At 57.6% G+C, this 16,781-nt stretch overlaps 1 protein-coding gene across 7 annotated transcripts in view; it reads left to right on the plus strand.

Annotated features, from left to right (window-relative positions):
- COL27A1 (collagen type XXVII alpha 1 chain) overlaps nt 1-16,781 on the plus strand; it is a 141,158-nt gene that overhangs the window by 95,032 nt on the left and 29,345 nt on the right. For 6 of the 7 annotated variants that reach the window (XM_053908216.1, XM_053908214.1, XM_053908215.1 and 3 more), the window contains 10 exons: nt 4,265-4,318; nt 4,834-4,878; nt 4,962-5,006; nt 5,268-5,321; nt 6,394-6,447; nt 7,342-7,395; nt 8,195-8,275; nt 8,662-8,715; nt 10,632-10,685; nt 14,891-14,998. In XM_053908216.1, the coding sequence (XP_053764191.1) occupies nt 4,265-4,318; nt 4,834-4,878; nt 4,962-5,006; nt 5,268-5,321; nt 6,394-6,447; nt 7,342-7,395; nt 8,195-8,275; nt 8,662-8,715; nt 10,632-10,685; nt 14,891-14,998 (603 nt within the window). The remainder of the gene's footprint in view (nt 1-4,264; nt 4,319-4,833; nt 4,879-4,961; nt 5,007-5,267; nt 5,322-6,393; nt 6,448-7,341; nt 7,396-8,194; nt 8,276-8,661; nt 8,716-10,631; nt 10,686-14,890; nt 14,999-16,781) is intronic. The other variant, XM_053908220.1, reaches the window with a different exon arrangement.

The raw sequence follows: 16,781 nt of genomic DNA on the forward strand, positions 1-16,781 counted from the left end.
CAGCCGAGGCCTGATATCCAAGCTCCATACGGGGGATCTGTGATCAGTCTCCTCTTGGCTGAATTTCAAGTGGTTTTAAATTTTCCCCCAAACCAGATGGCCTGAACAGTCAGCCAGGGAGAGGGGGGATTAAGAGGCATTCCTCTGGCCCAGCAGGGCCCCTCCCAGTGCCATGTCCTGGGTCTCTGCAAGCGGACCCAGGCCTGCTGGCAGCCAGTTCCACCTTGACCCTGAGCATGTCACCCCCTGCCCCAGAAAGCCAGATTAGCTGGAGGGTTCAAGGTCCTCAACTCACAGCTTCCCCCCGCTGGCTTTACCTCCCCTTCCCAGCAGTGGCTTGAAGAATGTATCTCCTGCTTGAGGAAACCCAGGCTCCAAACCACATCAAAAGTCTCCAGGGCTGGGAGGGAAGCATCGGGAACATGAGCTCCTCCCCCCTGCTGGGTTTGGCAGGAATGCAAAACCTGTGGGAACAGCCCCTTGAGTCCCTGGCTTCATGGTCCACCATTGGCCACTTCACAGAGGGGTAACTGAAGGATGGGGGGGGGATCCTAGAGAGACGCATACTGTGCCTGCAGAAGAGCTCAATTCTGGACAGGCCTCCACGAAGCCACTGGCCTGCCGAGTGACCTTAGCAAGACCTGGCCACCCTCCGAGCCTCGGTTTCCCCATATGTGCCATGGGGAACGTAGAAGGCCCTGCCTGCGTCTCTGCCCATGTGCAGGAGGGGACAAGATGGGCCCTCAGGCCCTTGGCTCTTGGTAGAACTGCTGACAGGGTCTGGGTCCATAGGCCTCGGGGGCTCGGGGTCAGATAGGGGCAAGTCCCAGCCTTCCCAGTTACCAGTTCTGGAAACTCAGGCCTTGGTGGGTGACATGAGGAGGAAGTTGTAAGGACCCAGAGTATGAACGCACATCAGCTGGATGCCCATTTTTCCCACGGCCGCCAGTCACTCTTTATCAGTGTGGGAGTGAACTCCCCGTCACAGGGGGATGTGGAGGTCAGGGTCTGCTCTGGGACAGGGTGCTGGAAAAGGCGATGTCTAAAATCCCTGTTCGTTACCTGGGGGATTCCACAGTCTCCCTCCACCACCCACTTTGAGGGAGTCGTGAGGATTCTGAGGTTCACGTGCCTGACATTAGACTCTGCTCCCATGAATGGGGCTTAGAGCTCCTCGAATCTTGGCTCTCCCTCTTTGACCCTGGGCAACTGAGTCCTCTCTGGGCCTCTAGCTTTCCTCTGCAAAATGGGTGAACAAAACAGAACTAACCTCTCCAGAGGGCCCTGGGATTAAATCCCTTTGCAGGCGCCTTGTGTGCGGTGAGCACCGGATAGGGCAGTGGTGTGGGAGGCGCTGGGCGCCTGTTCGTTCCCTCCTGGCTGTCCATCCCTTTGTCACAAAAGCTGCAATTGGCTAGATTTTCTGTCCCGGACTGCCCGAAGGGCAGCGCCGGCTCTGACTGCAAGCTTCCTCCTGGGGAGTGGCTACAAGAGGACAGACATGTGGTTCTGATGGAAAACCCAGGCCTGCCTCCAGCAGCGCTGGCTGGCCTGTGTTCACTTGGAGAAGGAGCGAGCAGGACTGGGGGGCCCTCAGGACACAGGACGAGCTACAGCGTGGCCCAGAGCAAGAGCTAGAGTGTGCGCCCATCCTGCTCTTCTCCCTGCCCTAGGGGGCCGGGGTGGGGGGAGGGTGGCTGGGCCCCCTCCTCCCTCCAAGCAGCACCAGCTTCTCCCCGAGCTCCCTGGGGGCTCCCAAGGCATCGCCACCTCCCAGCTAACAGGGAATTTAGACATTGTCTTCTCCAGCATCCTGCTCGGGCCTTCAAGGCTCCTTGCAGGCCCTGACCTGCACACCCCCATATGGGGAGCGCACTCCCACACTGAGAAGCAATGACAGGGAGTGGTGGAAAGAAATGGGCATCTGGCGGAGTTAGGTTCAGAGTCTGGCTTCTCCGCTTACCAGCAGCGTGACCATAGGCCGTTTCCTCACTGCAAAACGAGGATGAGAGCTGTGAGTATCCTCACCACCACCACTGTTTCACTACCATTATTACAGATCTCAAAACCGTTCTCTCCGAAAGGCCTTGATTCCAAGGACAAATAGGGTGCTGTGTGATTCAGACCAAGCCATCAACACCTCTGGGCCTCCACTGCACTCCCAGAGCTGTCTCTTTCCAGGGAGGTCTGTGCCTCGGCTAGAGACAGAGGCCAGGGGCCAGAAGCCAGCCCTCAGGAGGGCCCTGATGCCCACCCAGCAGCTGAGCCTCTGTCCCAGCTCCTGTGGCTCGGGATATCCCCCCTTCAATGTGTCTCTATCTCCACCGGGCCCCTGTTCATGAATCAGGGGCAGAAAGCCTGACACACGGCCTGACAAGGTCCATCTGAGACAGAGGCCCAGGGAGGGGAAGGGGCTTACCCAGGGCCACACAGCAGTCCAGCAACAGAACCAGAACCAGCACCCGCAGCCTCTAATGTGCAGTACTGGGTCTCTGAAAGCTCTCAGCTGGCTCTCGTAGCGCGCTTGGAGCTGCCTGCTCTGAGAAAGGGACTGAGGCCAGATCTGCCAAGCCACTCCTCTGTGTCCCTGTCCTCGGGGAACCTGCCACCTCCTCTGGCAGATCTGGCTGTTCCTGAGCACTTATGAGAGGGCGGGGGGTGGGGGGGTGGCGGTTATCTCCCACCTTAAAGGAGAGATTCTCAGCCTCATTTCTGAGACAAGATAACTGAGGCTCGGCGTCGTCCCCTGTCCTGGGTTTATTCAGTTTGTGAGGCACTATTTATGTTTTTTTAATGTTTAATTTTGAGAGAGAGGCAGAGTACGAACAGGGGAGGGCCAGAGTGAGAGAGGGAGGTGCCGAATCCGAAGCAGGCTGCAGGCGCCGAGCTGTCAGCACAGAGCCTGACGTGGGGCTCGAACCCACAAACTGTGAGATCATGACCTGAGCTGAAGTCGGACGCTTAACTGACTGAGCCCCCCAGGCGCCCCCATGAGGCTCTATTTAAGGCCGTTGGTGTGGAGATGATGCATTGGAAGCCCCAGGTAGCTGATAAGAGGAATTGTTGCTTTCTTTGGCTCAATTGTTAATTGAACATTTCTGGGGTGCCTGACGGGCTCAGTCAGTAGAGCACACAACTCTTGATCTCGGGGTTGTGAGTTTGAGCCCCATGTCGGGTGTAGAGATTACTTAAAAATAAAATGTTTAAAAAAACAAAACGAAATTTCCTTGTTCAATTTTTAAATGCTTTCTTCCTGTCCTATTTTCAATCCCTCATCCCCCCCTCCAGCCAGACATGTTCCCTCACCTCCTTTTGTGGCTGGCCCCCCGCACTCCCGGTCCGGGGTGGGCCAGCCTCCTGCACAGGACCCTCTTTGTCTCCCCAGCATGACCTCTCTGATCCTCTGCAGGACAAACACCGCACTGTTCTCTATGGGGGCCTTTTCTAGATCCCATCTGTGTCTCTGTGGGAGTTCCTGTAAGGGGGTCACATGGGCCAGTAGGTAGAACCCTGGAGATACACCTGCTGATGGGCTAAGGGACCTGAGACAAATCACTGCCCTTGACTGGGCCTCAGTATTCGCATCTGTGCAGTGGGGGCAGGGAGCACATTCCACCCGCCCCAGGCGGTTTCCTAGCTTTCGAAGGAATAAGATTCCTGTCTGGGGCTCCAGGGAACAGCGGCCTGCCCCCTGCCCCGCTCCTGCCCCCTCCACATGTCGGCTCTTCCTCCGTGAGCAGGGCCCGATTGACTTGCACATCGGGCTGGAGGAGGCTGCTGCAGACACCCAGCCTCATGCAGACTCAGACCCTCCCTGAGGGTTCGGTTTGCCCCCAAGGATTGCGGACCACACACCTGCTTCTGCCTCATGTGTGCTCTGGGAAGTGCATGCAACAGCCGAACCTGAAGGCCCAACTGGAGGGACTGGGCCACGCGTGGCTCGGCTCTGCCCTCAGCCTCCACAACTATGAAATGCGTTGGCTGGCTGACCTCCGAGGTCTCTTTAAACAGGGTCATTTGTGCAGCACCGGCTCTATTCCAGAATGATGGGGCCTCTAGCGGAGTCCCTCCAGGTGGAGCCATCTCGGCACACCGCACCCGGGTGGCCAGCCTCAGGCTCGGGATGTGCGGGCAGTGGGAGGAGAAGGGAGCCCCAGGCTGGTGCCGGGAAAGGCCCAAGTCTCTGGGCAGCCCTGCCCTCCTGGTTCCCGGCCCGAGGGAGACCCCTGCTGTCCACCATGCTAGTCCTTTTTTCCTATTCCAGGGCCCCCGAGGACCAGATGGACCAGCCGGGGAGCAGGGGTCCAGGGGCCTCAAGGTACCAACCCCGTGGCCTGCCCTTGCTCATGCCTCCCACGCTGGGTCAGGAATTCCGGAACCAAGGCTCACAGCTTCCTTGGCATGAGGCCGCTGTGGGCAGCAGGGAGTCCGAGAGAGGCTGAGAGCTCACGGCCGCTCCTCCTGGCCCTGGAGTCTGAGCAGGGGGGCGACGGAGAGAGAGCAGTGAACGAGAGGGAGCCAGGGGATTGAGGGAGTGAGGAGGAATGCAGGTACCTTCTGGTGCCTTCCCCGGGGGCCCCTGGCCCCCTCTAGGGCCCCCAAGAGTCGAGATTGCTTCTACTCCCAGCAGGAGCAAAGGCTCCCTGGTTCTCCAGAGCAGCTGGTGACTATGGCGAGCCACTCCCCTTACCGGGCCTCAGTTTCCCACCTGCATGGTGGAGAGAGGGGTGGATGATTACACCGGTTCCTTCCATCTGCCATGGGGTGTGGGTCCTGTGTCCGTGAGGGGTACTCCCCAGCACCCTGTCCCACCTTCACACGCTGTTTCGGCAGGGCCCTTCAGGACCTCAGGGCAGACCGGGCCAGCCTGGGGAACAGGTACGTCAGGCCAAGGCCGCCAGCCCCCTCCCCGCTCCCTGCTTTGTGATCTGTGCCTCTAATGACCCCAAATGCGTTTCCAGGGTGCGGCCGGTGAGCGAGGGCACTCGGGAGTGCGAGGCTTCCCGGTAAGTGACACTAGTTCTGGAAATTCCGTGGGGCTTTGCCGGGAGATTATAGCCACGTCAGCCGAATTCCCATCCTGCTGTGGAAACCCCACAGGCTCTAGCTGCCCACTCTCTCTACACGGACGACCCTCCAGCCTGCCTCTTTCCCCTGAGACTCAGTGTCCCCATCTGTCACTTGGTGGAGGGTAGGGGTCGGACCATCACACGTGGTGAAGGCTTACAGCCGCGAAGGGACTAAGTCACCTCTGTCCCTCTCTGCAGGGCATCCCGGGTCCCTCAGGCCCTCCGGGCACCAAGGGCCTCCCAGGAGAACCGGTAAGTGCCCTCTTGCCCCCCTCTTTTGCCTCTTTGCCCCCCGGCAGGCTGGTCTCAGATGGGCCACCTCTGGGAGTGTGGGATGTGGTCGTATAAGAAGGAGGCTGGAGGGAGACAGTACCAGGGCCCTGCTTCCCTGATGGGACAGGCCTCGGAGGGTAGAGAGAGTGAGCGCTGGCCAGGGAGCTCAGGAGCTCTGGGCTTGAGTCTAAGCACTCTTGTCCTCCAGCCTAGTTTTCTTGCAAGTGAAATGGGAATAAATTGTCCTTACCTTGCCATCCTGTTGTGAAAATGAACCGGTAACGTGTACAGAGTGCTCAGCACAGACTAAAGCTGAGGAAACAGAGTACTTGAGGTCACCAAGTGGGGAAGGATAGAACTGTAGGGTCTGGACATCGGACATCGGGGAGAAGGGGGTCACAGGGGCCGGTCGCTTCAAGCCGTGGGGAGAGCTTGCTCTTTCTCCCAAGGGCCACAGGAGACAGTGAGTGATTTGAAACCGAGGTGACCCTTTAGGAGGTCTTCCTGGAAGGATGGGTTTGGAGAACAGCCCAAGTGTCAGGGTGCCCCACGAGGAGGCAGTGGAATTGTACTGCTGGGGAGGGACAGGAGAGGATGGTCTCGAGAGGCGCAGGAGGAGGGTTCCCTGCCTGGGGCAGGGGGAGCACAGGAGGCTTCTGCCCCCCCCAGAGCCATGCTACAGTCCCACATCTTGAGGCCCAAGAGACGCCATTTTGAACACTGAATTGAGCAGGAGCGGGGTGGGGGTTTCTAGAGGTGGGGCCCAGGTGGGAGGTGTCCAGTCAGAAGGAATGGAGTGAGCAAGTCTGCTTGGAGAGCTGGAAGGTTTCTGAGTAGGGGAGGGCCCTCTGAATTTGAGGGGGAGGAACAGGAGAGAGTGCAGGTGATGGAGGGGTGGCAGGAGACCAATGGGGAGGGGGGAGCTGCAGACACAGGCTATGGGGGACGTGGGCCGCAGAGTCCCAGATTCTATGGATCCTCTCCCTCATCCGCCCCTCCAGAGGGCCCAGGCTGCCGTCTCAAAACTGTTGTGTGTCTGTCTGTCTTCCAGGGCCCTCAGGGACCCCAGGGACCACTTGGCCCTCCTGGAGAGATGGGACCTCAGGTGAGTGCTCAGGGCCCCTTGTTTGTCCCAGGACGTTGCTGGGGAGACATCAGCCCCTCGAAGCCCTCCTCCTCAGGGGGTCCCCGGCCTGGCCTGGGAGGCAGATGGTCATGTCCTGTGTCCCACAGAAAGTGAAGGTTAGACACCCTGGCAGGAAGGGCAGATCCGCCTTAGGCATAAGGGGAGGGTCTGGGCTCCCTGTCCCAGGGACTGCTGTGTGCCTGGCCTGCAGGGGTCCCGGGGCCCTCATGGGGGTTGGCAGTGCCTCTTCTGTGGCACCGGGGAAAACAACGATGCCGCACCCCACCCCTGCTGGACTTCACCTCGGCACCGAGGTTTGACTGCAGAGAGAGCCCTCTTGAGGCCATGCAGCAGGGGGCTCCCATGGGGCCTCAGACACCTCTGCCTTATCCAGAGAAAACTGAACCACGGCATTGGGTTCGTGCAGGGGCGGTGGCCATGCCCATGATGGTAACTCAGACCCCTCCCCACCTTAGTCATCCCGGCCCAGCTTTGGAGGGAAGGACTGGGATCAGTCAGCCCTGAACACAGCCTTTATTGGCTTCTTCCCCTGTTGTTATGTGAATCCTGAAATTTTCCTCCCTGTGCTTGCCAAGGGGCTCCTAATGTGGTAAACCACACTCGTGGGGAAGGAGAGGGCTCCAGCAGCCTCAGGGGAGCCCCGAGGCTCAGCACCCTGGGCCCAACCACCACCCTCACTATGATCCCAGCTCCCAGCTCCGAGAAGGCTGCAGCCTGCTCCCAACTCTGTGTCTCATGCTGTGTGACCTCAGGCACGTTCCTTGCCCTCTCTGGGCCTGCTTAAGTTATCTCCTCCCTTACAATCAGAGGCCAGCCCTTGCTGTAGGAGGGACCAATGGCATTTTTTTGCAGGGGCCTCCCGGTGCAGTAGGAGAGCCGGGCCTTCCTGGGGAAGCCGGGATGAAGGTAAGGCAGGATGAAAGAGAAAAGTGACTTGTTGAAACCAGCGCCCAGCTGGCGGCCACGTCCTCCCCACGGAAGAGAAACGGGCCTTTCTTGTGCCGGGATAATGAGTTCTCTGTGCTCCTGGCCGGGGCGCGGGTCCTGGCTATGGCCACAGTGGAGGGCCCAGCTGGCCGGGAGCCCCTGCCCCCTGCCCCCTGCCCGGTGGTGTTTTCTCTGGCACCCGCCCCATGCTGGGGCAGCCGCACCTCCTGGCCTCCCACGATACCATTTGTATCTCAGCACCCGTGCCCCTCATTACCTGCCGGGAAACAGGTGCCCATTGATACCCGGGCTCTGGGGAGGGCCCTCTCCCCTCTCTGCTGTGGGAGAGGATGCGGCTCCCTACGCAGGCCCCGGGGCTGATGAGTGATGCTGACAGCCTGAGGGCCTTGTTAGGCAGGGCCTGGGGGAGCCCGCGAGGGTCTGTGGGACGAGAGGCAGACACCCCCCCCCGTCCGTGCCTGAGCCTCCCTGCCATTCGGAGGGAGTTGGACCAGGCTTGGGACTTTCGTTGTTGACTTAGTGCCAGAATCCTTTGCGCGAACAATGCAGAAAACCACCCCGTATATAAAACAGACAGAAATGGGATCCTTCTGGTGGGGGCAGGGCTGGGGGCTCAGAGCCCCTCCTCCTTGGGCCCTTCGGGCATCAGCACGGAGGGAGACTAGTGCGCACATCCCCACACGGTCATCTTCTGGGGGGCGGGGGACATTATTCTGGCTCATGTAGGGCCTCTTCCTCCTTTGGGTTTCTCTCCAAGGCTCTCAGGGGAGCAAAGAAGGTGGGCAGCCACAGAGTTACCGTCCCTGCATCCAATCCTCCCTGGAGCCTAACTACCCAGGTTTGGATCCTGAATCTGTCACTTATTAGCCTCATGGGCTCGGGCTAGTTCTGTCACCCCACGGTCGGCAGTGTCTTCCTCCGAAAAAGAACACACCTTTCCTGGCAGGGTCGCGGTGAGGGATCACATGGGAAATAAAAAGGCAGTTAGAACAGTGCCGTGTCCACGTGAGCCTGATGGTGGTGGTGGCCGTGGCTGTCCTGACGTGGCCAGGGCGACCGTGGAGCGGAGGCTCTGGTTGGCATTTTACAATTTCGCTTTGGTCCTTCGAAGAAGGTGCTTCCCCAGCTCCCCACCCAAATCCAAGCTGGTGAGAACTGGAGGGTGAAGTCAGGGCTGGGACTGGCCCCACCCACCCCCATGGACTTGTGTTTGGCTTCTCCTAGGGTGACCTTGGGCCTCTGGGCACCCCTGGGGAGCAGGGCCTCATTGGGCAGCGGGTAAGTCGAAGCAAATTCATTCTCCCTGGAAAGCCACCTGAGGGGCGCTTGGGTGGGGGGAAGGGCTTCACCCAACCTCCCCGAGCCTCAGGGAGAAGGAGACCCTGAATCCCTTCAGCCTCATCCCATCTATCTCTCTTGGTGGGCCAGCATTTCCACCCTGTAGAGGCACTCTTCGAAGAAAAGGGTTCTGTGGTCAAAGTGGTCAAAGCGGTCAAAGCGTCTGAGACTCACTGCATGCTCCGTGTTCCCTCTTACATATCAGCAGTAGCATTTTCAAGGCTCTGAGAAGGCCTGCAGCCAAGAAACTCGTTCCTTTTGGATTCATCCAGGGCCCCCAAACTTACTGACCTGCAAGCACTTTTACTGAAAAACACCTGTTTTTCATCCCTGAAAACTGTTCCATGGAAGGTGATCTTCCCCTTTTCTGGAAGAAACCCACAAAGCTTTTCTTTCTCTGTGAAGCATTGGGATGCCTCTCTGTCTACCTCTCTATGCTCTGTGCCCAGTTTATAAGGTCTCTGCCTGAATGTGGCCTGGGGTACCGGGAGGGGTACAAAGCAGGCATCCTCTAGCACCTGATGGCTGCAGAATGTGGAGTCCGGCAGGGAGGGGGAGTTAGTGTGGGCCTCAGTTCGTGGGGACACCAGGCCCAGCCCAAGCTCCCCCCCTCATTTCTCACCTTTCCTGTTTTTCCATTGCCTCTTGCTCCCCGCTGCCCTGAGTTAACAGAGGCTCCACAAATTGAGTTAGGACATAGAAAGAGCGAGAAAGACCACGGGGCGGGAGACGATGAGTGTGGAGCCTGAAGCCGTGAGATGGCAGCGCTTGTGTGTCAACGAAGACTGATCAGTGCAGTTTTCTGGGAGTGCCATGTTGAGAAGGATCCCGAGGCTCCACGTAGGCACAGTAGGGAAGAGAATGACGAGCACTTACTTGAGCCCCACTGTGTGCCAGGCACATCTCTCAGAGCACTGGGAACAGAGCAGTGAGTGACCGGAGGCCTTGTCCTCATGGGGCCACGTCCTGGTGAATCCATTAGTCTGTGCGCCTGTCACGCCTTTGCCATCCCTGCATCTGACGACTTCTGAGGCTCCTCAGACGGTGCTGAATGGCTATGAGCTCTGAAAGCAAAGAGAGACCCAAACACCTGCAACAGCCGTTTGGAGAACTGAAAAGTCCAGGGGCATCTCTGGAGCTGGGACTGCAAGCAGAGAATCTAGCCGAGGGCCAGATGGGGATTCCAGGGCTTGGTATCCTTCCCAGACTTGCTGGCAAAAAGAAAAAAAGAAAAAAAAGTCTTAAGTTTGGCCTCTCTGTCCTCATCTGAGAAATGGGATTCCACCGAGGAGTTCCATGAGAGCTCGCTCCAGTTCCAGAAATAACGTACCTAGTGGCTGCCGTTTGTGGGGTGCTCATACTGTGCCTTACAGGAGCCCTTAAAGGAAGGGGTATCAGCCCAATTTTCAGGGGAGAAGACAGGTGCCCATGGGGGGCTAGGTAGTTTGCTCGTGGTCACGCTGCCGGTGAATGGGAAGCCTAGTTGGGGGACTGAGGTCCGTGTGGCATCGAAGCCTTTCTCGAAGCCCTGGGCAAGCACCGCCTCCCAGTCCGGCCAGCCAACTTGGACACTGCAACTCAGGACCTCCTGTCGCCCCCACCTGACCAACCCTGCAGATAGAGCAGGCCGTGGCTTGGGGGCTGCTCCTCCTTTCTGAAGAGGGTGCCTCAACCCCCCTGCTCGCTCACTAATTCAGCCACCGTTTACCGGGCACCTGCTCTGTGCCAGACATGCCAGGGCCCTACTGCCCAGAGACAGGGTTGGGGTCCTGCCCCAGGGAGGGGGAGGAGGTAAAAGCACATGGGCCCCCCCACCCCTGTAATGTCTCCTCATCTTTCCCCACCACCCTTTGCAGGGAGAGCCGGGCCTTGAGGGTGACGGTGGCCCTGCAGGGCCCGATGGGCTGAAGGTAAGCGTCCTTCTGCTGTAGGGTCTGGGGAGGGGGGGAGGTGTTCTGGAAGTGCCTTCTACCTCTGCCCCCCACTACCCTCCCATCCCAGACCTAAGTTTTCTCTCAGAAGCACTGTGTTCCCATAAAGCTCTGAGAGCAGACCTCTGGCATCTGTTGAAGGCAGCGCTGTCCAGCACCGCAGCAGCCTCCTGCCCCGCTTGGACGGGGGCCTAGGAACCCTCCCCACCTTCCGCTGCTCGCTGCTGCCCTTCTCCTCAAAACAACAGCTTCTCTTGGTTAAGGGTAGTACCTGAGCACCTGCTCCGTGCCCGGCCCAGGGCCAGCAGCTTTGATATCTGGGATCTTCCAAACATCCTAAAAGATCAGGAAAATCAGAATTGCCACCCATGACCTGTAAGCCACTATTTATGGCAGACTAGTCACATATGTATCAGGTACTATACTAAGCCCTTCGTGTCGTGTCACACCTCAGTTAATGGTCCGGGATCAGTTCTGTCTTTAAATGAGGAAACCGAGGTTCAGAGAGGTTAAGCAACTTGCCCAAGGACGCACAGCCAAGACCCAAGCCTCAGCTACCTCTTTGCACCATGCGCCCAATCTAAAGGTGAAGAGACTGAGGCTCAGAAGGAGGCAGAGGCACACTCATCCAGAGTCTGTGGCCGAGTGGAGAATCCAAAACTCAAACCCAGGGTTCACTGGCACCAAAGCGTATAGGCCTAAGTCTGCCCTGCTGCATCCCGGAGATTCCTCTGTCAGCCACAGAGGCTGGCACTTTCAGGAGGTGCCAGGAGGTGCCAGGGCTCCCCTGAACCCCGGGGCAGGCTGGCGCCACTCTCTGACTTACCAGCGCCACCTGTAGCCCAGGCCTGTCCCTGGCTGCCAGCCCTGGCCCTGCCCTGGCATAGGAGGTGGGCTTTTCCCAGGGCTGATCTGTCACACTGTGACTCAGCTCCCCAGCCCAGGGTCCCAAGTGTCACATCCCAGGCTGCCCTTTGTCAGCCATTTACTCTCATGTGACCTCGCATAAGCAGCCCATCTCCAGACCTCCACTCCCACTGCCCTGTCCCCGTAATTGCCCTGGGTCCCGGGCCTCCCCATCTACCAGGAAACCTCGATGACGATGATGTGGCCCCTGGCTGGCTCTGCTTCTGCCTCTGGTTTTTCTTGCAAGGCTGAGAGCGCCCCCTGTCTGCCATCCGGCAGCCTTCTCTCCTCTCCAACGCGGCTGCATCCTAGGATACAGCCAGGTCCTGGCCGGGGAGACCCGGAGCCACCTGAGAGCCCCTCCACACCCTTTGCCAAATGTCCGCTTGAACTGCGGGGACACTGGGGAACATTCTGGCTGAGATGCTCTGTGTACTCACCATGCACTTGCACCAACTGCCTTGACGCCTTTACATGAGTGAACCCATTCAGTCCTCCCAGGTACCCTGGGGGCTAGATTCGTCACCCACCCACTTGACAGATGAGGAAACTGAGGCACAATGCGAGGGCCTCTCCCACTTCTGGACAGCCACCTTTCTTCTCCTTGGGATCGTGCTGAGGTGGGAGGAGAGTGGGGGCTTGGAGGGGTGGGTGCCTCACACAGTCTTTTCTGCTCTTATCTCGGCTCCTGGTCCTGGCTTCTTCCTCTTTCACTCCCTTTCAAAGCCAGTTCTAGCGTAGACCTTGGGCCCGAGTAGTTGCTCAGGTGCACGGTATCTTCCCTGGTCCTCACACGAATCCCAGGAGACCATCTGGTGTCTTTATGGTGTTTGTCTAAGAATCACCTTCGTGGTGAAACTAACCTCCCGGACACGCACAGCACTCAATAGTTTATATAGAGCGCTTTTACGCTGATTATCTCTTTTGAGTTTGCTGACCAGCAGATGGTGGTGGTGATGCCTCCTAGTAGAGCTAACCTTTATCCAGCACGCACGCACCAGTCACCTTGCTAAGCTACTCGCGTGGATTAGCTCTTTCAATCCTCATAGTGACCCTTTGCTGCTTATTTTACAAGTGAGGAAACTTGGGGCGCCTGGGTGGCTCAGCCGGTTAAGCGTCCGAATTCAGACTGGGTCATGATCTCACGGTTCATGGGTTCAAACCCCGCGTCAGGCTCTGGGCCGACAGGTCGGAGCCTGGAGCCTGCTTCCGATTCTGTGTCTCCCTCTCTCTCTCTCTGGCCCTCCCCTGCTCGCACTCTGTCTCTCTCTATCAAAAATGAATAAACGTTAAAAAAAAAATTAACAAATGAGGAAACTTGCCCCGGGTCACACCACTGTTGAGAGGTAGCAGCAAGATTTGAATTTAAGCAACATAACCCCAGGGGGGAGGGAAGTATTGTCCCCTGCGCAGAGAACCTTGGAATTGGAAAGAACCAGAACCCTAGGGTCTCACCCGTGCTCTGCCACTGACTCACATGTGCTAATGGGAAGTCTCCTCTCTCTGGGCCTCAGTTTCCCCATGTGTAAATCAAGAAGGTTGAGTTAGACATCTTGTAAGGCTCTTCTGAGCATTGGCGGATGTCCTAGGACTCTAGGATTCTCCAGGACCCCCCAGACCCATTCTGTAGGGGGTCTACCAGGACACCACCCCTGCTGTGTGGGAGCCTGGGATGTGGGGCTCTGGGTAGTCCCTGGAGCCAGAGCCCCTGTAGGACTCAGGTTGAGGCCCCTCTCTGTAAACAAGCCTGGCCACCTGGAACAGGCTGTCTGCCTCAGAGAGCTAGGAGAGCAGGTGGCCAGAGATGACAAGCCAGAAGGGGAGCCCTGGGGCTGGAGTCTGCAGGAGTCATCTGGGAAGCGCCCCGTCTCTATTCCGGGCTTGGCTTGGAGCCTGAGAATCTCAGTGGGCAGGGATCTCAGAAACCAACCTGTCCAGCCCTCTCCTGGTGCCCAGATCTGCTCTGCACTGGCCCACACCTCAGCTTGGAGCCTCCCTCCCTTATCCATGCCATTCATCTCTGGACTCCTCCCCATTGGGAAGTACCCCCCCCCCCCCCGCCTCAGCTGGGCTAGAAATTTCCCCAACAGGCCCCTGTACCAGCCTCCTCTGCCCAGAGCCCAGGCCCCGGGCCCCAGTAGGTCCAACCTGAAGGATACGCTCTCAGCAGACCTGTTCCCAGTCTCCGGCTTCATGCCCTCTGCACCCTAATCTTTCTCCCGGACCCACACCAGTTTATCAGTGTTCCCTGCGAAGTGTGGTGCTGAAGAGCAGAGCTGGCCAAGATACACTCCCCTTCTCCCAGTCTACTCCCCCACCCTCCTGTCCGTGACTTCATACCCTTTCCCACGGTCTCTCTGCACAGTCCCAGCTCAGCCCCTTGCAGACTGGCCACGAGCCCCCGCCGGGCCTGCCAGCCGTGATGGGGGTGGCCTTCTGACAGGCGCCACCCTGCTCCTCTGTGGCCACGGCCTGTGCTGCACCCCTCACACCTGCTCTGCCCGCGGGGCCCTGGCCTGGCACAGATCCTGGACAAGTGCCGTGCGAGTGCTAACTGTCGTCCCCTGGACGCAGGCCGTGCTCTGCAGCCGGCGAGAGTGAGGGCCGAGCAGTCAGCGATGGGAGACGGTGCTCACGGTAGAGTCAGGCAGCAAAAACACAAAACAAAGGAGATGGAACCATGCAGTGCAGTTGGGTTATGCCTTTAAAGCTGCATAGACTGGGCTGCTAAGTAGCCTCATGGCTTTGCCACAGCTGTCCCACCAGTCCGAGCCCAGGACTAACAATGGAAACTGTGACCTGTTCCTTATTATTGTTACTGTAAACTGTTTTCATGTAAGCGAGTGCTGAAAATGCAACTCAGAAAAATGGAGCTAGTTCTGAGGATCAGGATTGGGTGAGCTGTTTTCCTTTTTAAAAATGTCCTTCAGCGTCTTAAGACTCTTGTCCTCCCAGTGTGTCCCTGCTGGGGAGACACAGTCGAGGCTCCCAAAGCCACCCCCTTCCGTGAACTCCTTGGGGCGGGAGTGGTCAGGGTTCTGTGTTCCCTCCGGGCTGCCTCCTCACTGGCCCAGGCACCATGGCAGGGGTATTCCCTGTGCCAGACAGGCCATGCCACCTGACCCTTTTGGTGGCTCCGGGAACAATCAGGGGAACCCAAGGGCTGCTTGGTGTGGACATCCGAATGGAGCCCTGAGGTTTAGCGCTTCTGTTGGGCTTAGTGACTAATATCTTCTCTCTCTCTCTCTCTCTCCCCTCCCCATTCCCCTTCAACCTAGGGGGACAGGGGTGACCCCGGGCCTGATGGTGAACGTGGTGACAAGGGTCAGGAGGGACTGAAGGGCGAGGATGGGCCCCCCGGGCCCCCTGGCATCACTGGCGTCCGGGTGAGTATGTGTGACTGCATGCCAGCACCTGGGGCTTCTGGGGGGGGACACGACTCGAGCCTGCTCAGGCAGTTGGACAGGAGGGGAGGCCTTTTGATAGCAGTCCCTTGAAGGCCTTCCCCTGTATCCTTCCTCCACCTGGGAGCTTCCCAGAGAACCAAGCTGACCATGTCCCTCCCTGGCCTAGCCCTCCCATGGCCAGCCCTCAGACTGGCACCTCACACTCTTCAGTCTGGCTTCCACACCCTCCACAAGTCCGGCCCTGCGGGCCTTGTCCCACATTCAGCCACACTGGATTTAGCAGGGAAGATTCAGCAGGAGGGGCATCAGCCAAGATTCTCCACTAGGAGCTTGCTGTGTGACTCTTCACTTGCCATCACCCTCTCTGGGTCACGTGCTTGGTATGGATTTGGAAGGAATGCGTGCCGAGATCCCTTTAGGCTCCAACATTCCAGAGGCTCTTTCTTAGCAAACTTCTGAGTATCGTGGTTGTGGGATGGGCAGCGACATGTGGCAGAAATAGCCCTGGGTCTAGAGTCCAAAGGTCAAGTTCTGGCTCGAGCACCCGCTATCTGGGTGACCTTAGGCAGATCACTGCTGTCTCTCTGTGAGCCTTGGCCTTCTTATTTAAAGAGTCAATGAAACTTTGGAAAAGAAAGTGCTTTATATTATGTGCCAGAAAATAGATATCATCTTTAAGAATTTGGAAGAGGAAATGATTGGAAGCTGCTGGTTGTGGTCATGATAGTGGTAGTATATTGATGGTTGGGTGCAGGTGTTGATGATGGTCACAGTGGTGATGGTATTGGTGATGGTAGTGATGGTGATGATGGCAGAGATGGTGATGATGATGGCGGTGGTGATGGTGGTAGAGATTGTGGTGATGGTAGTGGAAATGATGATGGTGGAGATGATGGAGATGGTTAGGATGATGGTAGTGGTGATGATGGTGGAGATGGTGATGGTGATGATGGTGGTGATGGTGATGGGGATGGTTAGGATGATGGTAATGATAATGGTGGAGATGGTGAGGATGGTGATGATGGTGAGGATGATGGTGGTAATGATGATGGTGATGGTGGAGGTGGTGATGGTGGAGGTGGTGATGGTGGAGATGGTGGAGATGGTGATGATGGTGGTGGTGGTGGAGATGGTGGTGATGGTGATGATGGTGAGGATGATGGTGGTGATGGTGATGATGATGGTGGAGATGGTGATGATGGTGGAGATGGTAAGGATGATGGTGGTAATGATGATGGTGATGGTGGAGGTGGTGATGGTGGTGATGATGGTGGAGATGGTGATGGTGGTGGTGGTGATGATGATGATGGTGGAGATGGTGATGATGGTGGAGATGGTGATGATGATGGTGGTAATGATGATGATGGTGGAGATGGTGAGGATGGTGATGATGGTAAGGATGATGGTGGTGATGGTGATGATGGTGATGGTGGTGGAGATGGTGAGGATGATGGTAATAATGGTGGAGATGGTGAGGATGGTGATGATGGTGATGATGGTGGTGATGGTGATGGTGATGATGGTGATGGTGGTGGAGATGGTTAGGATGATGGTAATGATAATGGTGGAGATGGTGAGGATGGTGATGATGGTAAGGATGATGGTGGTAATGATGATGGTGATGGTGGAGGTGGTGATGGTGGTGATGATGGTGGAGATGGTGAGGATGGTGATGATGGTGAGGATGATGGTGGAGATGGTGATGATGGTGGAGATGGTGATGGTGATGATGGTGATGGTGGTGGAGATGGTGAGGATGATG

Source organism: Panthera pardus, unplaced genomic scaffold (assembly GCF_024362965.1).
Source record: "Panthera pardus isolate Hobbes unplaced genomic scaffold, ASM2436296v1 HiC_scaffold_20, whole genome shotgun sequence".
In the NCBI taxonomy this organism is placed as follows: domain Eukaryota; kingdom Metazoa; phylum Chordata; class Mammalia; order Carnivora; family Felidae; genus Panthera; species Panthera pardus.